This window comes from Taudactylus pleione, unplaced genomic scaffold, assembly GCF_031769625.1.
Source record: "Taudactylus pleione unplaced genomic scaffold, aTauple2 ptg000703l, whole genome shotgun sequence".
Lineage (NCBI taxonomy): Eukaryota > Metazoa > Chordata > Amphibia > Anura > Myobatrachidae > Taudactylus > Taudactylus pleione.
Genome location: NW_028285105.1, coordinates 5,660,155 through 5,682,832, shown reverse-complemented (window position 1 = coordinate 5,682,832; position 22,678 = coordinate 5,660,155). Strand labels below are relative to the sequence as shown.

Genomic DNA, 22,678 nt, shown 5'->3' with positions numbered 1-22,678 from the left:
AATAAAATATATTACAATCTAATGTCCTAAGTGTTAAGTATATTTAAAGCCCATATAAATTTAATTTAAAAAGCAACACCGTAACTAGTGAAGGAAAAATTATTACACATGAATAGAAACTGATGCACCCAGCACCTTGCTTGACAACTAAAACATAGTTTAAAAAACATATTTAAAAAAGATATATACAAATGCAGAAAGCCTCCAAAAAGGTGCTTTCCAAAATAAAGGTACTAGCTAAGTGCTTGACTAATAATTTAATGATAGGAAATGGAGGTGATAAGGAGGCCTATTTATTAAATATGGATATTATTGATTTATTGTCAGTACCGTTGGGGGGGACGAAGGCCTAGAGTTCTCACACACTATTGGCTTTCCAAAAGGTGAATAGTATGTATAGTGAGGATGTACCTCTTTTCCAAATAATGCTACAACATTCCAAGATCTGGCCAATCAGCAACTGAGCTTAAGACACTAGCAGTAACAATTGCTGACAGCTGCAAGAACAAGTAGGAGAGAGCTGCACAAGCTGTAAACCAGAGCTGGCCAAAACGATGATCGCGATCTACCGGTAACTCGCGGACCTCCCGCTGGTAGATCGTGACCAACTTGCCTACTTGAACCTTTATTTAGCCTCTGATCGCTTCAGAGGCCAGCCTTCCCAGTGATGCAGTGCGCGGGTGACATCATGACGTCACCCGCGCATTGCATCACTGGGAACGCTGGCAGATAGGAACCTGTGGGGGCAAACGGGACAAAGGCAGAGTGGTAGAGAAACACATGTATCAGTATCACTTTTGTTCCCTCACTATTCTTCCCTCTTCACATATAAGAGAGATGACTGCATGCAGTACTTTCTCTATAGATAGGTATTGCTTTATCAATGTAGTTTTTGCAGATAATAGATTTGTAGCTGATTCAAACCATCAATCTTGTATAATTATCTTGCTTCTCTCCTTTAATTCAGCCTTTATATATATATATATATATATATATATATATATACATATACTGTAAAATTATTAAATTAAATTATTTAACTGCGCCTACAGATACCATATAAATAAGGTGTGCACAATTAACAAATATCGGAATATATGATAAAATATTTATACTTGTAAGTTTAGTAAATAGCTGCCTCCTTTTGGATCAATACTAATATTCTTATACAATTTTTAATACATTTCACTGTGGTTTGCTTTATGCTTATGGACTAGACTAGTACACTATCAGCTGCCTGTAATTAAGTCCTAATGATGGTGGTTTACAAGGACTGAAATGGTGATTACCTTTATACATTTGAATGAAACGCTTCAGTTTAGATAATTGAAACAAAGATTAAGCCATCATTGCTAGAAAGCACCATTACAAGTTGACAACAGAGGGGATATCATCCAATTGAACAAGAGCTTGTAGAAAATGCAAGATTACTTCTGCTAATATCAAGGACTCTGTGTTTATACTGTAAGACTGAAAAACATCTCTATTGTCTTATGTTGGGAAATACCACTACACTAAAATTGCATCGTTTTCATGTTCACCCTGTGGATCAGTATAACGTGCTAGACAAACATATTGCAGTATAGAGTATGATTTGTTGCAATCTAGCTGCTGTGAATACAGATAAAGGGGACTGCATATTCATAGGGGATCGGGTTAAGATGTTGGTGGATGGGATTCCTGACGTCAGGATACCGACGCGGGAATGCCAACAACTGTCAGAATGCCGATGCCGGCATCTCTAAGGGATCACAATACCGATATCGGCATCCCGACCACCTGCATCCTGAAGGTAAGTATGTGGGCAAGGCTTAGGCCGAGGATGGGATGGTTAGATTTAGGGACCTCCCGGGGGGGGTTAGGCACCACAGGGGGGAGGTGAGGGTTAGGCACCACCCAGGGAAGGGTTTTGTTTAGGATGTTGGAAGGGGCGGTTAGGTTTAGGGTGCATGAAGGGGCGGTTAGGTTTAGGCATCATCGGGGGAGTTTAGGGTTAGGCACCACCAGGGGGAGGTTAGGCACCACCAGGGGAGGATTAGGGGGGAGAGGGGTCAGGTTAGGTTACTTACCTGCCCATGTCGGAATCTTAACCATCGGGATGCTGCTGTCGGTCTTCTGACCGCTGGCATCCCGTCCGACAGTATATCATACCGATTCCTATTCATAACGCACGCTAATGTTGTTTTCTGGACGCCTTTTGAACTAAGCAGTTATACATTTAATGAATGTTGCTTGACTTTCTTAATGTTGCTTGATCCAATTAACGTATATTTTATGTCTGCATGCGTGTGTGTATTTAAGAATAAATAGTTTTATATTGAATCAGTAACCATCCGTAAAAATATTTTTTATAATTTCATTTGATTGGTTTATGATGTATTTAAAATTGTCATTCTGATATCCCAGCACTGTATTTTTCTTTTTTTCCTCTCTAGTTTTCTTAAATACTATCACACACGAGCCTATTAGTTTAATAAAACACCCCTCTCCTCTTATATTCTATATTCAGCCCCAGTGGAACTACATGTCCCATGACTGATGTTAGCTATGTCAGCGAGTCAGTTATGACATTATTACTGATTTATATATACTATATATAGAATTACTGAGGTGGAAACATGCATCCATGGAACACTTGCTGACTATTTTCTACTCTGAGAAAGTTCCTGGAAGGAGGAAGCGTGTGGCATCTGTGGTGGATGCAGTTGAGAATCGCACTCCTGCCCTTTCCTATGTCAGTAAAAAGTAGGTGGGATCCCAGACTTCCCGGGAGAGTAGCCATGTGTGATCCATAGCCCATAGAAATTCTATATCTGCTATATATAAATCAATGAAAAAACATAAAATCATATTATTTATACACTCCGCTCACAGCTGCCTATAATGTATGTGGAACACCACTCCCACACCACAGCTGACCATACTGCACGAACCCTTGCCTTTGGTTTCCCAGTGGACCCTTCATACTCCTTGCTACACTGTTTTGGACTCAAAATATTTTCAAGCTATCCACCACCAAGGGGCCTGTAAATATCACTGCTTGTGCACTGATAGATTAGAGAAAAGTGTCCTGGGAGAAGTGCCTGAAACAACATTGACACTTTTTATTTGAGTCCCCTGCAGTTGGCTGGTCTCCAAATCCAGCACTTACAAAGCAGATTACATCCTGGTAACATTACTGTGGTCCGTGCAGCGGAACTATTACTATATAAATCCTGTGAAATAGAGGTGCTCTAGGAACCAGGCTGATGCACTGATTTCTCATTAACCATGATTATCTGATCTGTGACAGTATTACACAAGAGTGATAGATCAATGTCCTTGTTTCACTTAGCACACAGGTATAAGCTTTCCCAGAATCCAACTGTGTTGTTCTTTGCGGGACAGATTATCTTTCACTTGAAAGCTATTTTACTAACAATTGCTTTTCAAAATAAATAAGAGTTATGTGAAACTAGAGGCACACTGAATCCTGCTTGGAGGAAGCAAACACCCATTTATCATAAAGGAGGCTAAGGGCCTGATTCAGAGTTGGGAATAGAGAGAGAGATAGAACTTAACTGTGAACCTGGACAAACCATGTTTCAATGCAAGGGGTGTAAATACATAATTTTGTCTTTGCATGTAGGGTAAATACTGGCTGCTTTTACATGTAGCCCACAAATACTGCACAGCTTTATAATTGCTCTACAATTTAGATGTCAGTTTGGGGACCTCCCTCCCAAATCTAAATCTCTCTGCACATTTTAAATCTGCCCCACCTGCAGTGCAGCATGGTTTCACCAAGATGACTTGAGAGAGATATCTCTCTCTATTCCCAACTCTGAATCAGGCCCTAAGTCTGCAAAAAAATCTGTAAAATAAATACTTACCTATTGCCTTACTGTAATAATCATTCCAAGAGGCTGAAAACATGAAATGAAATATGGTATCTTGCGATAAATAGAAAACAGAATTTCTCAATCTTTCAACAAAGGACATTCTATCAGTGAGTCCAGCCATTGCACCAGGTACATAAGAAAATGGTGCTGGTGTTTGACTACACAATCTTTCCATCACATTACCCGTTGAGAACCTGAAAGAATAGACGAATGGCACTCCAATAATCTCAGCAACAAGTTCGCCACAGGGAGCTAAAGGATCAGCAACCAGGAGATCAAATTTTTCCTCCAGTAGCTTATGTAACATCTCCCTGTTAGTTATTATGCCATCACACACAAGTTGCTGTACCTCCAGAGTGTCTGCTAAACCTTTTTTCATGCGTAAAAAAAAATCCCAATAAGAAACATTAGGCAGATCGTAAATCCAGAACTGCAGGAATTCCTCCAGAAGCTGTTTGTTTTTCTCTTTTGAAAATGCAACTTGAAAAACTTCAAATTTTAAAGGCGAAGTTTTCTTGGTGTCCATAATTAAGTTGGCTGAAGGAACCAGCACAGTGACTTTATGGCCTCTATGTGCGAGCTCTTCAAGAACTATGTTTAAATTCATAAAATGACTACCATCTGTCGGCCATGCCAGAATTTTTCCTGAGAAAGCTGGACTGACATGCAGTAGAAGTAGAACACTAAGGCAGAGCATGTTGATGATCTAATGTGACCAAAGGTCCCATAAGCAGACATACGGCAGAAATGTCCCAGCAGTGCTGCATATGATTAATTTGAGTTTCTCAGGAAATCACATGATAATATACATTGTTGTAGAAAGGAATCAATTGGGTAAAAGAATTCCTTTCAGGTTTTCTGCTCATGATGCTCCATCTGCAGGCCAAAAAGATATTTGCATTTTGCTGACATGAATGTAGGATATATGAAGTTTGCAATTTCCAATAAAACATCTTTGGAATAGTCAACATATTTTTATCCTTTTCTCACTCCAGCTGTTCTCTCGTCTCAGCCCCTTGCAAAAGCACATTATAATGTGGGTGATGGAAGGGGTGGGTTAATATAGCTGAAGTACAGTAAGGGTGTTTTGTACACCTTACTTACAATGTAGAGGTGCAATCAGCTACAGATACGCCTGTCAGGAGCAGGGGTGTCTTAAGGGAGAGCGGGGCCTGTGTGCAGTCTCCATCCTGACTACCTCCTCTCTAGCCAAGGGCACATGGAGAAAGCGGAGCCCGTGTGCAGTCTCCGTCATGTCCAGATCCTCTTTAGTCGGAGGCTCACTTAGAAAGCGGGGCCCATGTGCAGTCTTCATCCCGACTTCCTCCTCTCTAGCCGGCAGAGCACGTAGAAAGCGGGGCCCATGTGCAGTTTCCATCCTGACCCCTTCTTCTCCAGCTGGCGGCGCATGTAGAAAGCGGGGCCTGTGTGCAGTCTCCATCCGGACCCCCTCCTTTCTGGCCGGCGGCACACGGAGTAGGTTCCGGTGCTTTGCTAGAGTGATGATGGTTAACAATAATCAATCGTTAACCCACCGTTGGCCATCCCTATACTGCAAATGAGCAGATCTCCAGGAAAATTGCGTGGCCATTTTAACTGTGATTTTTCTACAGCGCATATGCAAATTACTGGGAATATGGCTGCCGCGGGTCTCCAAAGAGGTAAATATTAAAGAACATGGAGCATTATAGCTACGCCACAGGAGGTCATATACAGTATATTCCGGGTTCTTCACCACAGCTTATTACTTATTACTGTAATAGTAGCAGGTAACTGATGCAGACAGCAGGAATGTCCTTGATGCAGAGGATTATTATGTGGTGATAGCCTGTGACTCACATTCTATGGGGCTCTACACAAAAGGTTATGTCATCTTGGATATGATCATTTCCAGAAACTACTAGATGGAATGGCTACAAGCATATCCATGACTGATAAAGAAAGACCAATCTGTGAAAACTGTATAATAATCAAACAAAACCATCACCCCTTCCCAAAATCAGCAAGCAGAGCTGGAGCACCACTACAACTACTGCATACAGATGTGTATGATCCAATGTAAGTAAAATTGATGAGTGGATACAGATACTTCATAACATTCATTGAAGACTTCACAAGAATGACAAACATTTATTTTGTCTAAGAAAAGAATGAAGTGATCAACAAGATTGTTTATAACAAGAAGTCAGTAGAAAATCAAACTGGTTACAAGCTATAAGTCTTGAGATCTGATAATAGAGGAGATTATCTCAACAAAGATGTTGAGGCTTTCCTAAAAAAGGATGGCATTGAATATCAACTGACCATTGCATACACCTCAGAACAAAATGGTGTAAGCCAGTGTGCAAACTCTATGGTGGAAAAAGCTTGATCTATGCTTAAAGATGCCAGCCTAAATAAGTGTTTTTGGGCTGAAGTAATGTCTACAGCAGTATATTTAAAGAATTATGTTCCCATGGGTGCCGTGAAAGACAAAAAGGCAAAACACCAATAGAGGCGTGATCTGGAAGAAAACCTAACATTAAACATCTCAGAGTTATTGGAAGTATTGCATATGTACACATCCCCAAAGAAAGAAGACATAAGTTAGATGACATAGGCTGGATTCCAAATCCATGCACTGTATTATGTTTGGATATTGCAAAGAAATTAAGGATGCAGATTCTGGAATCCTAAGAAAAGAAAGCTTATTAAATCAAAAGATTTTATATTCTGAGAAACAGCACCACTTAAAACAAAGCTGGAATTGACCTTTCGGCTGAGTCCAGGTGTAGATGCCTATGTACGCTGTGGGGCTTAAAGGTGCCCCCAGTAGGTGATGGATCGTCACCTGGTCCTCTGGCACAAGGGCCAGCTGGCTGAAGCCTGAGGTGCTATGTGCCCCTGGTGCTGCCTGAGACAGGGGTTCCTGAAAATGCACTGGTGTTGGTTCGCACATTTGCACTAGTATGGTACTCTGTACTGAGCACTTATTTTTTTTCAGGTAGTACTACTTTTCCTTTGCCTTAGCCTTCTGGTCATGGCAACGACCACTTTTCACATTCCCAGTCGAAAGGGTGGGGCCTTATGGTACTATTTATTTATTTAACTTTTTTTTTCACTTTTTCACACATTTTTATATTTTTCGGGCGTGTTTCATGTTTGTGGAGATATGGGCATGACCCTTATGGACCACCCTCTCCCTAAGTTTCCTGAGGCTCTCGTCTTTGGGGAGATCTGTTCCCTGGGGGAAAACTTTGGTCAACCCTGGGGATAAAGGGACAACCCGAGCCTTGTGGCGGAGGAAAGCCCGAAGGCCCTTGCCCCCTAAGGGGCCTTTGCCTTTAGGGGTTGGGGATGTAAATGGGTCCCCCCTAGCTTCGTTGAAGGAAGACTTGATGATTCCCTTTTCCTCTCAATGTGGCCTTTTGGCTCCTAGATGATGGGTAGAAATGGGGCCCTTCTCCTTTTGGAGAGAATCCAAAAATCCCAAGCCCTGAGCAAATTTTTGGCAATGCACTGGGTGATTATAGTACACACCTTGGGCTTCAATAAAAAAAAATATCAGTGATAGGGTGATCCAAGTGATACTCCCAAAAGTGAACACGTACTGTGTATATTTGTCAAAAAAAAACAAAAACCTATTTTTTGCCTATATAAACTTTTGGATATTCCTGAAACGCATTCTCATTATAAATAGGTGTAAGCAGCTGTTTATCTAGAGCGATTGCTGTACTCCATAGGGATAACAGACACTACAAGCTCACAAGCGGCTCAATGGTGCCCCACTGCGCACGCGCTGCTTCCGGCATGCGTGTGACCCATCCAGTGAGTGAACTTCAGTCGCTGCAGTGCTCGCTACAAGACAGGGCAGCTGTCGATGGTGAGTGACAACTCGCCCCGTTTTGTAGGCGGGGAGGGGGGGGTGGCTGCACAAACGCAGGCATTCCCTTAGGCACGCCTGTCATTTGTGGGAGGCCCTACTGACATCACCAGTGATGTCAGTAGTGGACTTCCTGCTCTATTAGAGCAGGAAGTTCACTCGGCCTTGCGGTAGCCGAGACCCTACCACAGGCCGATGGTCGCGATAATCGTGACAGCCTCCTGCCCACTCGCACAAGCTGTGGGAGGTCTCCCACAGCTTAGCGAGCGGCCAGGAAAAACAAAACACGCCCATCAGACCCTGCAGCACTAATAATGTATGTGTGTCTCTGTCTCTAGGCTTCAATGTTAAAAAGCAGACTGCAGTGAACTAGAAGCTGAAAGTAGTCTAAAATCATTGTGTATTGGTGCAGTGTAAGATGCAGCTTGGAAGTTTTGCTTGCTGTTTAATAAAACATTTTTTTTAACTTTCACAATACTGGAAAATATGCTTACTTGTCTGCTACTAACATTAACAGTAGTGGCGCTCTAATTAATAGGGTAAATACAACTTTAAAAAATAACTTTTTAATAACAAAAAAGGTCATATTAATTAGTTAATGCAAGTAGTCACAATTTAAAATCCTTTATTTTGTTTTTGCTTACTGTCTTTAGAGAGCCTTTATAGATAAATGTTACCAATTTTGAAAAATGTTCATTAGTGATTTGAGCTATGCAAGTTTCCAGAGACACTGGGGTAAATGTAATAACCTGCAGACTGTAGGCATTGGTGAGTTCTGTGTGAGACAGTTCGATGTTTTAAAGTAGCAGTCATTTAAAAGGCAAAATTAACATGGTCTATGAAATGACTGCCACTTTAAAACATTGCACAGAACTCGCCAATGCCTGCAGTCCGCAGGTTATTACATTTACCCCAGTGTCTGTTATTGCAGTCACATTTTAAGTACATTTTCAATCATTAACTATTGGATAAAATTGTTAATATTTTATTTTACTTTGGCAAAATGGAAGCTCACAATTCCCACATTTAACTATAGAAATGTTAAATGATGTTAAGGGATGTTAAATGAATAACTAATATGGAATATTTTAGCATACAAACATACTGATGAGGCTAATTTTAGGATCATTTTATGTGGCCTATGACTATCCAGTACATGTGGAATGCATGTAAAATAGTCCATTCCTAAATACATTTTAGCAAAATATGTAGTGGTAAAGGTAACATAGTTTATGTTGTAGGCCATAATGTGATATGTTTTTGTTTTGTTTTTAAGCATAACATAACATGAAAATTAAAATATTGTGGGGCTGCAGCTGTAAAAATGCTGCTGTGTGTAACCAATGGAGCGGTCACCACACTGTAGCTCTGAAAGATTATAAAATGTCCATTGACATCATTGATAGAATGACAGAGACATCCACATCAATATTCCTTCTTTGATCAGATACAGTATGGCTTTCTTTCACATACCTTCATCTTTTCCCCATTCATACTCACCTAATACCTCGCTAAAATAACCATCCCAGAAGCCGGCAAACACTAAATGGAAGAATATGTCTTGAAATATATAGAAGTTAATATTTCTCAATCTTTCTACAAAAGACATTTTGTCAGTGAGCTCCACCATGGAGCCTGGAACATAGGAAAAGGGAGCTGGGAGATGTCCACATAGTCTTTCAAATGAGTTGCCCATAGAGAACCTAAAAGAATAGACAAAAGGTACTCCAAGAAGCTCAGCAATAAGTTCACCACAAGGAACCAACGGGTCAGAAACCACCACATCAAACTTTTTCTCTTCTAGCTTTTTTAAAAGCAGCTTATTCTTTATTACACCATTACACACATGTTCTTCTACCTTCAGTTGTTCCTGCGTCATTCTTTTTATTTGTTTATAGAACTCCCAATAGGACATATTGGGCACATCATAAATCCACATACTTAAAAATTCTTCCAGAAACTTTTCACTCTTCTCTTTTGTAAATGGAACAGAGAACTCTTCATATTTTAAAGGTGAAGCGGCGTCATTGCCCGTAATGATAATGGCTGTGTGAACTAACACAGTGACATCATGGCCCTTATGTGCGAGTTCTTCTAAAATGATTTTCAGATTCATAAAATGACTCGCTTCTGTAGGCCAAGCCAAAACTTTCCCGGTTGAAACTGTGTTGAAGAATTTCATCTGCAGCAGCAGGAAAAAAATACCAGTACAGAACATGTTGATGAATCAGTGTGATCTGAGGTTATTAGAGGCAGGACCAAAGGTACACATTCCACAGGAGGGGCTAAAATATGAACACTAGAGAAAAAAGTGTCTTCAGTGCTGTGCAAATATTTTAGTATTATCAACCATGATTCAAGAGACTATTATTCATAAAATGTCAAATAAAAGGTTTTCTCTATTGAGGTAATTGTTTTAAATAGGGTATTTATTGCAGTAACTTCATCAACTGTAAAAATATTGATTAATACTGCTTATAACTGTAGCAGTATAATAATGTAAATTTATATAATTGAATATGGAGTTTTTGGCAAGCACACAATTTCTATGTTGAATGATATTGGTGAGGACTTAGGCCAGGATCCGAATAAAATAGTCTGCAAATTTGTGAAAATGCCTGTTTTCTGGCAAATTTCTGGTAAATTACAAATCACCATATGTAAAATAGGCTAAATCTGTTAACAATCACCAGAAAACTTTTGTTTTTAAACAAAGCACCACAAGTCGCTGTTGCTGTTCATTTTTTGTCTCCTTGTAAATAAAAAAAGGTAAAATCTGGCCCCCTTTAAGACAAAAGTGCCCCCCTCTCTCTATTATTTTGCCCCTTATAATTAAATATATAGAAAATTGCATATTGTAAAAGTTATAAAGTAGTGTCTCTGTTTTATTACAAATAAAAAATTGTCACAATAAAAAAAAATATTTACCTTATTACAAAACTATTCCCTCGTTCCTGTATGATCCAATGTAGACCAATGGGATTTGGATTAAAAAAAAAAAAAAAAACATGACCCTACCACGATATGCTCTGAAAAGCCCCGGCAATGCAATGCTATGAAGTTTTGTTTTTTTAAAAGTTTTTCTGGCAAGTAAATAGCAGGGCAGCCAATCAGGCATTGCTGGGGCTCTTTGGAGCAAGTCAAAGTCAAATATTATTTTTTATCCAACTACCATTGGACTACATCAGATAAGGAGGGATATCAAAGCTTGGAGAGAGATAAAGGGGTCTATATACTAAGCCTTGGAGAGAGATAAAGTGGACAGATATAAAGTACCAACCAATCAGCTCCTGTCATTTTACAGTTTGAAAAATGACAAAAGCTGAATGGTTGGTACTTCTCTCTCCAAGCTTTGATAAATTTCCCCCCAAGAGAGGGACGGGGAAACAGGTAAGTAATAAATTAGGGACTTATTATTCATTTTTAATTTGGCAATTTTTTTTTTTTAACAAAATGCAGGAATTTCTTTTGATTTTTATAATATGGTATTATTTAAATTTGATTATATGGGGACAAAATTGATTTATTTTAAAAAAGGACACAACTTTTTTATTTTTAAAGGACACTTTATTATTATTTATTATTTTTTTAAATTATATATATTATACGGTCACAATAGAATTGAATATACTTATAAAGGGACAGAATGTTTTCATTACCCTTTATTACATATTATACTGTGAGGAATATGCTGTATTAAATGCATCGAAAAGTTGGCAGAAGCTGATTGTCTTTAAGTTTACCTCATAGACCTGAGTGCAGCAGCAAAGTTGTGCTATTAATTGGCTGAATTTTTTTCAGTATTTGGAAGGCAAAAGGGCGCAGTATTGCTTAACTACAACACTAATCACAACAGGAACGCATGCAGCGGGAGCTATGGACAGAGCAAGACAGTGTATGGTGCAACACTCTATTGGAGACCTGCTGCTATGATGTAGGGAAAGTTAAAGAAAGGCACTACGCACTTACCAACACCACAGGCTGCCGTACCACATATCTGGACTCCACTAAATTATACTCAAAAGAGCTATAAACATCAATAAGAATTGCCTATACATGTGATTTCATTTAATTTTTCAGGTGCCACTTTATTATTAATTAGTATTTTCAGCGCTCATGTATTATCTTTACCCTGGTGCTCACAGTCAAGAAATACCAGAAAGGGGCTTATACTGAATAGTTAACTCTAGAAAAGCCAGCTGCACTGTACAAATTTCGTTTTTTTTCAGAAAAATTTCTGTTTTGTTTTTCTTTTTTTACTGTAAATTTGCAGCCAATTATATTTCTCACCAGGTGTTTTAGAATGTATAAACAGATACATGATAAGCTGGTAAATGGGGGCAGTAGACTAAAATATGAAAAGATTCAAATTAAATAGTGAAGGGGCAGCGAGGCTTAGCAGCCGATCTGTGCAGATGCGCTTTGACAGAGCTCTGCCATCTGCAGCATTTAATATCTGTCTGTTGGGGTTTATCTGTACTCATACCATTGAGACATTGATTCCCCTGCTACTTACAACTTGGGGCCTGCATATCTCTGCACTTCTACAGTCCTGTTCCAAAACTGACTAGTGGCTAGTTCAGATAGCACCGCCACACTGGCCTACACTAGTCTGACAGCAGTGGACTGAATTTAGTGGCATTGAAGACTTGAGTTTCTCCTGAGGCAGATATCCTCCCTTTTTGGAGTGTGTACAAGGAAAGGCAGTCATATTGTTGGAGAGTAGACAATGACTCCCTTTTATTTAGCTCTTCCAGAGGTCCATCGGTAGCACTGGACAAGGCTCCAATCTGGCTTTTTGGGCACAAAAAGCTACATAACTCCAGCCACGGAAGGACATTATATTTGCCTGCTACAGCAAGTTGTCCTCCCCCTCTTTACACTCCCAAAGAATGGTTCCAGGATCTGACACTACTTGAGTTACGGTGCACACTACACACTTCGCTGTATGCCCATTTTAATTATTATCCTACTGTGATTTGATAGTTTCTGTTTTCTGTTGTTTATGCCCCTCAGTCCTTCATTCCTGTGTTTTCTGTGGCACACTGCATATACTTCCAGTGTGTTTCTTCAATATATATTTGCTAATGAAGGTATGCTGACACCTTGTGGCGGATTTGCAATATTACATGTCAATATGTGATCTATTTCATTATGCAAGTTCAGTCTCCTCAACCTGGTCCTCCCATTGTCGACTATATTTTCTACCATGCTACAGTATGGTGTCTTAAGCTGTATCTCCCAGTAGTGTGGATCTACAAGCTTCTAGATGCTTCACATTGCCCTTTTCCCATATTTTCAAAATCCAACATTTTGCCAAGGATCTGAAACAAAAAATGCTAATAAAATCTGCTCATCCTGTGCACCTTTTTGGTGTGTCCCCAGAAGCATCAACATACTTTATACCTTTTCACCCTTCATTGACTCTGTCTCCTCCCTCACTACACCAAGATGATCTGCCCATTCCATCTGACTCTTCTCCAGTAGCGCTAAACAGAGCCGGATTTAGACCTCCGAGGGCCCTAGGCAAGATACCGGCCTGGTGCCCCCTCCCTTGAGGTTAAGTTTAGGCACTGGGGAGGGAGGCTTAGGGCTAGGGGTTAGGTTAGGGTTTGTAAATATACACTGTTAAATATAGGTCCAAGTGCGCATCACCAGGCCCTAGCATGGCTTGGTGACGCGCCTACCTCCCCACAATCGGACCTTACCTTCATGGTTAGTGTGTTTCCGACTCATTGTAATCTGTGCTGACGGCCAGCCTGGAAGAATGGACTTGATCTACAGCCTGGATAGTGATTGTCGGTATTTCCGGTTGAGTATTTTTCCAATACCAAGTGGTACCCTGTGGCCAAACTGTTTTACACTATGGAGTGCCTCCTCTTTCTTTATATCTAACATTATATATATATATATATATATATATATATATATAAATATACACATAAATATATGTACCCTCCCATAAATATGTGTGTATGCACACAGCTTCATGTTGCTATAGTCAAAGTGACAGTATTATCAGAGCCCAGGCTCCCTTATAAGTCACCCTAACCTCTGTTTAGAACTTGAGAAAACTTGGCCCCTGCACAGCACTACATACTAGCCCCTTCACTGCCCGTCTCCCAGGAAACAGCACCCATAATCCCTCCTCCCCTCACAGCACAGACCCCTCTTCCCTCATAGCACAGACCCCTCTCAGCATAGACCCCTCTCCCCTCACACTACAGACAGACCCCTCTCAGCATAAACCCTCCCCCCTCACAGCACAGACCCTCCTCCCCTTCCAGTACAGAACCTCCCCTCCCAGCACAGACCCCCTCCCCTCACAGCATAGACCCCTGTCAGCAAAGACTCTTTCACCTCATAGCACAGACCCCTCTCAGCATAGGCACCTCTACAGTCACTACACCCCTCTTCCTCCACAGTACAAACTCCTGTCAGTATAGACCCCCTCAAAGTTCAGCGCCTTTCTCCCCTCCCCGCCAGCTCCAGCAAACTTGCCTGCCCAGGAGATTGGTGTGGACCTGCATGGCTCTTCAAATAGCTCCAGGCTCCTGAACAGCGGGGAACAAAGTGAGTGACAGTGAATCACTGTCACTTACTGTGGGCACAGTGGCGCCTTCCTAACCGTGACCGCGGCACATCATTCAGCTGCATATCCTCTCTGCCTAATGGAAGGGCCAGCCCTGGCCTTCAACTCCGCCTCCTCCTCCCCTAGCTTAATGGGACAGGCCCTGGGCTCCGGGCTGGACATGCTGCTACTACAACGCCAGCCAGTATGTGTGTCTTGACTCTTCTCTCCCCGCCTGGCTGGTGCCAGCAGTAGCAGCAGGTCATACAGCGCAACAGGTTCTCTCCAGGGACGGATTTCAGGGGGGACCGGCCACGGTGGTAAATCTAGTGGTAAATCTGGCCCTGGCGCTAGATGGCCCTGTTACTCTGCATTCAATTGAACTCTTATAGTCATCTTTGCAATTAGAAGTAAAGGCGGAATTCAAGGCAACTGTTAAGGGCATCAGGTCTGAAAAAGCACAATTGGGAGCACGGTGTGACCATCTAGAACATAAGATAGAGGAACTAGTCACTTTATGACATGCTCCAGGAGAAGGAATTTGCTATTAAATACCAGAATCAGAGGCATACCAGACTCAGGGCCTGATTTAGAGATGGACATTAATCCGATGATTAACGTACATATCTGATGTTGAGTGATCTGCACCTGCACAGGACCCGTTCTACACATGTCGAGAATGGGTCCAGCAATCTTGCGCGCAGAACCCCTCCCAAGCCGCAGCATGATTGATATGCTGCAGCATTTGGGGGGCGGAGTGGGGGCGTACCTGGACACCATTCCCAGGTGCTTGTATGTGGCTCTGTAAATCCATCTCTGAATCAGGCCCTCAGTTTTAATTTAATGCCAATTTGTATAATTATGCCTCCTTTCTCTTCCAAAAGTTAATACCATCTGCTTCTGCTATGGACTTACACATTCATTGGATTCATAGATTTCCAAAATCCAATAAGGTTTCATCATTTTCTTCAAGAAACACCCTCCTCCGATTTCTTTTTCTTTTTATATTAAGGAATGGCTGCTTCAAGCTGCTCATCAATCTTCACCTAAATCTGCTGCACTGGAACCTTCAGCTGTTCTCTGACATTTCTCCGACCACTCTGGCAAAGCGCCAACTCTGTCTGGGGTCCTCAGAACTGTAACAATCCAGTATCGCTGAGGCTTTATGACTACATTTTTTATCTCATGGATCAGTAGTACTTGTACAGTTGCAGAAACCCCTTCTGCAAAGCCTACTCCATTTGCTTTGGTATGGTCCTCCTCAGGCACTTGAATTGTCTGACTCACCTATTGTCATTAAGTTATTTTTCAATGTTGACTTTTGTAGTCCAAGTACCTAGCATTCAGTGATCGTTTGATACAATGCCTAAAGTACGTACTCACTGAAGTAGCACTTATTATAGATGGAACTACTAGGTAGTAAGTATAATGTAAACTTCATGATCAGATATTTAAGTGGTCCTATACTTCTCCCTGTGGTACATTTGAATGTTTTTAATAATATTTCTCGGTTTATTTGACCCTGCTGCTTCATTCGGTAATGAGATGTATTTTTCTATGGGTTATATGCTCATTCTATTGTGGTGGTTGAAGGTATACAGCACCAGCTCCCCATTGACTTCTTGTTACTCTTTGTTATATCTGCACCTGTACTAACTGTTAAGAAATGTTTTCTATGTTCTTCCCTTTAATATGTGCTTGTGGTCCTACACTACTTCTCGTAGTGTATACTGGTGTACTGTATTATAGTATATGTTATCAATTTGTCCTTTTGACTGTTCTCCCCAATTTCTCTGATGACAAGTTAGCTAGGTCTAGTGCGTTTACTCTCTTATGGGTAAATTTACTAAGATGGGAGTTCTATTTAAGAAGTGATGTTGCCCACAGCAACCAATCAGATTTCAGATATTATCTTCTAGAAGGTGCCAGATAAATGAGAAGTAGAATCTGATTGGTTGCTATGGGCAACATCACTTCTTAAATAGAACTTCCATCTTAGTAAATTTACCCCATAGTCACATATTTACTATTGGTATGACTCTATATGCTGTACTCTAAAGGTATTGTCGAAGCTGGATTATTGGCTGGGAAAAGATCATTTTAAAATTGAATCGCAGCGACGCCATCTTGCGACTGGCCGCAAGACGCCATCTTGGAAATGAGATCGCAAGACGCCATTTTGCGAATGGCTGCCCAAGCACCATTTTAGATTAACTCACAATTAAGTACATATGGCGATATTACTATTAGCACCATGCGATTGCATCTTTCACCATTTCTCATATACACATGAATACGCACAATTGCGCTGTTAACTAGTCACATATTAGCGAATGCATAAGATCCTATGTGAAAACGCTGCTTATTAGCTAAATGCGCTCGCGTCTGTCCCAAGTTAACTAGCGTCCTCATATCAAACCCCGCATACTCACACATTACATATTCACATACAAGGTTCCACAAGCTTTAAGCTATAAGATTTAAGTTAGTTAATTTAGTATAAAAGCTGTGAAATAAAGATTATTTGGTAACTAAGGTTTTATACATGCTAAGTAAGCCGTGTTTGGTTTTGTACTGATGCGTACTCTTTCAACAGAATTCCGGTATTATCGGTGTGGAGATCGCATCATGCATTCCCGACTTATGGACCGCAAAGACTTCAAGCAACAAAATGTATATGATATGAATAACTGTTAGGATGTTGCATGAGGCGGGAATCCAGAGACCCCCAGTTGTTGGAGGCTGGGTTGGGTCTATTTGAAACAGCCTGTTAAATGCTCTGTAACAGATGCATCCCCCTTGGGAACCAATGGCATCAGCAACAAACTTCTCTATTGTTTTGTCTATTCCTGGGGGGTATAAATATGTGTGCTTCAACACTGGGTTTTAGTCTTCGTGCTGAATGCTGATTGACGAAGGGGTTTCTTGCTGATGCCTAACATCTGGTCCGGAAGCGCTGCGTATGTATACTGTACTTGGGTCTGTATAATTCCTTTGCGCCGAATTGTGTCTGGATCAATAGCGTGTAACTGACTGTACTTTTTACTTGAATAATACTTTGTGCTTTGGAACCACAGATTCCAGGTCTGAAGTCTTTATTTACTGTATGACTGCGTACGCAAATTAGCGTCATCCTTAGAAGGTATAGGCAGGATATTACAAGGTATAGGCAGGATATTAGAAGGTATAGGAAGGAGTGTATAGAGGTTCTAAGGCAGTATCGTTAGTTGGGGGCTCGTAGTGAAGTCACTTACCTACTCACATGGTACATACGGCTATCGATATCTCAGCAAAGGCTGGAGTGGCCACATGCAGGGTTTACCTGCAACCACTTTGTGCTGAAAGATCGCTATCTGTTTCCGTGTGAGCCAAGGAAGCTGACTAGAATCCAGGGACAAGAGGTGAAAAAGTTTGTTTTCCTTTGTTGATAGAATCTAACATTTAAAGGGGTGCCGCAGTATTGAGTATGCGGCTGAGTCGCAGTTTTGTGCACAGCAAAGACGCACTTTTGCGTACGCAGCTAAAAAGTCATCATACGGTTGTGTGGTAGTCGCATTATTGTGTATGCGACTGGTCGCACAATAGCGTATACGTACTTCCGGTTGTGCTGCCACGTGTTTGAACAAAGCCGTTGAGGTTTACATTTTTCAATTATTATCAGTATCTGGGTTAACGTGTATTTTTCTGCGCAGGAAAAAAGTGTGTAACAGTGAGTGTTTTGTTGGTAGGGGTAACTTGTTCCCTACAGTTAAAGGTACCGTATGACCTTTAAGGGCTAAGTGCTAGTCACTCGGTAAGCAGCTTTAACGTTCTATACACAATAGCAGGTGTACATGTTGTCTTTGTTATAGAGAGGTGCGTGGAAGTGGCCGACATATAAACTTCCATAGGTGTGGAAGTTGCCTTACTAAATCTTATCCGGGTGTGGAAGTTGCCTTTTTCAAATCTTATCCAGGTGTGTGGGCGCCGCCGACTTAAATCGTCCACAGGTAAGTGAAAGTATCTTGATTGTCTTTCACCAGTTTAAATCTTCATTGAAAAGCGTAGGATTTTGTCTCAGAATGGGAGCCGTGCAAACAGTAGAGATGTTAGACAATGATGTGCTGCTAATGGAGGCGCCGATCGGATCGGCTCATCGTATTATGCATACTAATTACTAGGGGTGAGCGGGTTCGGTTTTACTACTAATTACGGTACTTATGCAATAAGGTATTGTGATGTATGGTTTAAAATGACGATGAAGAGTGTTAGACCGGTTCCCAGAATTGGTAGTTTTGATAAAGATGTGTTAGACAATGTCCGGGATCACATCAGTCTGATGCGCTCCCGAGAGAAAAAGGTGAAATATTTTGATTGTTTAAAACTGTGGCAGCATGAAGGGGATGCGTGGCTTAAAAATGTGCAAACGACGCAAACTAGCGTCTCGAGCACATTGCCAGAAAATACATCCGCGACGCTAAATTGCAATACGGGCGAGCCGCAAAATGGCGCGCCCGTGCGGCAAGGTAGCGTCATGGAGAGTATTGCCAGCAGTTCACGCTCACCTCCCCCACCTTATGTGGATGGAGGAGCAAGTACAGTTACCAAAAATACCCATAAAAATGTAACAAGCAACTTGTACCCTCTCTTAAGCAACTATAAAGAAAATGTTCATGATGTGGATGATGAGCCTATTGTAATGTCTGCCATTTCCCATGCTGTGCAGATGATAGATGCTGCATCACCACAATCACGAGTGGTGCCGCCATCTCCATCGGTAACAGCAAAGGAAGTGTTAATGCCCTCTGCACCCGTAGAGGAAGTTGTTCTCACCATACGTAGCAGCAGCAGACTAAACCCCCAGCCAGGTAACCAGGTCAAAGGTAGCAGCGCTACCGGTCTGCATCCCATTCGGACAATAACCGTTCGAAATGGAAATGCAGATGCGAACGGTGTAGTGCCCACGAGGGAAGTAGTAATGCATTGTCCTTGGACAACAGCAGAACTAAATTCCATCATAAATGATTTCCCCGATCCCAAAAAGGAACTAGCCAAATGTCAAAGATTTTTGAGAAATTTGGGTAGTTCACATGAGCCCACTAATAAAGATTGGCAAGTAGTGTTAAGGGCCTGTCTACCACACAATACCGACATGACAAAATTTATCATGGATTGTGTATTGGATGGTGACGTTCCCTTAACAGACCAAGTAAACCAAGGTAACATTTCCCGCATTGTAACTCAATTGGGTATATATTTTCCAGTAGTAGTTAACTGGAACAAAATTTTCACCATTAAGCAGAAGGAGAGTGAAACTGCAGAAGATTATTGCGATCGGGCTATGCAGGCTAACACCCAGGACACTGGGATAGAGGATTTTAAAGATAGCACTCACTACCAGGGAATGATAGTCACGGTACTTGTGGACGGTCTGAAAGAGAGTTTAAAAACTCGGGTTCAGACCTCACAGCCTGGTTGGCGGGGACTCACAATAGATGCCCTCATAGAAACCGCCATCGAACATGATAAAAACATCTCCAAGAAGAGAGAAGCCCAGAGCGAAAAACTAATGGCTGTCAGTATACAAGCTCTGGAGGGAATGACGGTAACATCACAGCCAACAGACACACTTGCACTTGCACACACACTCACATCTGAACAAGTATAGCTCTCACTAACGCCACGCAACAACAAACACAACTCTATCCCACTAACCCGATGCAACCACAGGTCCCATACTACCCACCAACTTCTTATCCCCCACAATACCCTTACCCTCCCTATCCTTACCCATATCCACCCCCTTTACCCTCTGCACAAACCTCACAACAGCACATGTCTTCACCCGATACACAAACATGTTTTAACTGTAAACAACCAGGACACTTAAGTAGAAACTGTACAGTAAAAAGAGAAGGAACCCCAAATCAGGGAAGACCTGGATATCCCCATAAGGGATACGCACAGAGGCCAGCAAATGTCCAGCAGGCACCAGCTCCAATTGTAGCTGTAAATGCTTTATTGGAGAATGGTAGCCAACGCTAGGGGTCAGGTCATACCTGTAGTCTACAGATAGTCAGGTTAACGGGAAGTACTAGGGAAGAACTGGTCATGATGGTTGATGTAGCTGGTACTGAATATCCTTTTCTTGTAGACACAGAGGCGACCAGGTCAGTGATAAAATCTCCCGTTAATTTACAGGTGACCAACGAGACAGTACCAACCAAGGGTGTAACAGGTAAAGTGGAACATTATCCTTTAACAAAGTCCACAGAGGTCATTATTGGGCCGTTGCATACCAGGCATTCTTTTCTCCTGGCTGCTGCGGCTCCTACTAACCTACTGGGCAGAGACTTGTTGTGTAAGATGGGATGTGTTATATATTGCACCCCTGATGGTGTATTTTTAGATATCCCAGAGAGATATATTGAACACTCCCCAAAGGATAATGTATCACTCTACAAGTTTAAATGAAAATCCATCTCAGATAGATGAAATGTTGTCCCTAATTCCAGATTCCCTTTGGACTAAAGATGGACAGGACACTGGATTAAAGGCAAACGTAAGCCCCGTAATGGTAAATTTAAAAATCGGTAGGCAAGCTCCAAAAATTCCCCAGTACCCACTAAAACAGGAGGTAGAATTAGGGGTTTTTCCAATAATTTAGCGATTATTGCAACAGGGAATTTTAGTTCGTACAGCTAGTTTAGCCAACAGTCCCATCTTTCCAGTGAAGAAGAGTGGTGGGAGGGGTTATAGGCTGGTACAAGACCTTAGAGGTGTTAATAAGGTAGTAGAGAGCCAATTCCCTGTAGTGCCAAATCCAGCTGTCATTCTGATGCAGATCCCACCAAATGCAACCCATTTCACTGTCATTGACCTCTGTTCTGCTTTCTTCTCTGTGCCTCTCCATCCTGACTGTCAGTATCTATTCGCATTTACATACAGAGGTTTTACAATACACATGGACACAGTTACCCCAAGGTTTCATAGACAGCCCCAGTATCTTCTCCCAGGCATTGCATGACTGTTTACAATCTTTTCAACCTGCCAATGGATCTGTTCTAATTCAATATGTGGATGATTTATTGCTATGTTCTGACTCATTTATGTCATTTTTGAATGATACTAAACTTTGTTACTTCATCTCTCGCAAACAGGACACAAGGTGGCTAAGGACAAACTACAGCTGTGCCAATCCAGAGTAAAATATTTGGGACACTGCCTAACCCAGGGGTTACGACATCTTACAACAGATAGAATCCAGGCCATACAAAACATGACACTGCCGCAGAATCAACAGCAAATTTGTACCTTCTTGGGAATGTGTGGATACTGTAGAATGTGGATCCCAGGTTTTTCTATTTTGGCCTTGCCTTTACAGGAATTAGTCTCTTCCTCAAAGCCCGATCATGTCATACACATAGAGGCTTAATCTTAAGGATAGTCTGACAAGAGCTCCTGCATTGGGAATACCTGATTATGAAAAACCTTTTGATTTGTATTGTACGGAAGCTGATGGTTGTGCTGCAGGTGTCCTTACACAAAACATGGTGATGCCAGTAGGCCCGTAGCATACTACAGTGCCCAATTGGACACTGTGGCAAGATCACTCCCCACCTGTTTGAGAAGTGTAGCAGCTACCACTCTATTGGTGAGTAAAAGTGAGGACGTAGTATTGGTTCATGATATGATTGTCTACACTCCCCATGCTGTATCTGCTCTGTTGAACTCAGCTCAAACCAGACATGTCTCCTCGGCTAGGTTCACCAAATGGGGACTAGCTCTAATCGCTCCTGCAAATATTACTGTTAAACGTTGCAGTATGCTGAATCCAGCAACATACCTACCATATGTACAACATGATGTACAAAGGGTGGAAGGAGAGGAGTTGCTGGTGGGAGGTGAGTTCAGCAGACACAATGATACGCACGATTGTATGACATATCTGAACCAGACCTTTACTGCTAGACTTGACATAAATGACACACCTTTAGAGAATGTGGATTTAACTTTTTATACAGATGGGAGTTGTCATAGACAAACAGACACAGGTGAATTATGTACAGGTTATGCTGTTGTAAATGACACAGACATCATCGAAGCTAAACCTCTTGGTCCTCCTCACTCAGCCCAGGTGGCAGAGTTAGTAGAACTAACTAGAGCGTGTGAACTGGCAGCAAACAAATCTGCTAACATTTACACTGACTCGAGGTACGCGTTCGGGGTGGTGCATGATTTCGGGGGCTCTATGGCGTCTGAGAAATTTTATGACAGCAGCAGGCACACCAGTTGCACATTCCCAACACATAAAACATCTTTTAGAAGCAATCCAACTGCCCAAAGCGGCGGCAGTAATTAAATGTAAAGCCCATACATGTGAGG

General features: G+C 41.6%; 1 protein-coding gene across 3 annotated transcripts in view; it reads right to left on the bottom strand.

Moving 5' to 3' along the window:
- LOC148477666 (UDP-glucuronosyltransferase 2A1-like) overlaps positions 1-22,678 on the bottom strand; it is a 149,769-nt gene that overhangs the window by 23,721 nt on the left and 103,370 nt on the right. Inside the window, exon 1 of one of the 3 annotated variants that reach the window (XM_088456428.1) lies at positions 9,244-9,961. The exons of the other annotated variants lie outside the window; for them this stretch is intronic. Within the exon in view, the coding sequence (XP_088312554.1) occupies positions 9,244-9,961 (718 nt within the window). Of the gene's footprint in view, positions 1-9,243; positions 9,962-22,678 lie in introns of those variants that run through there. 3 annotated transcript variants of the gene reach the window in all.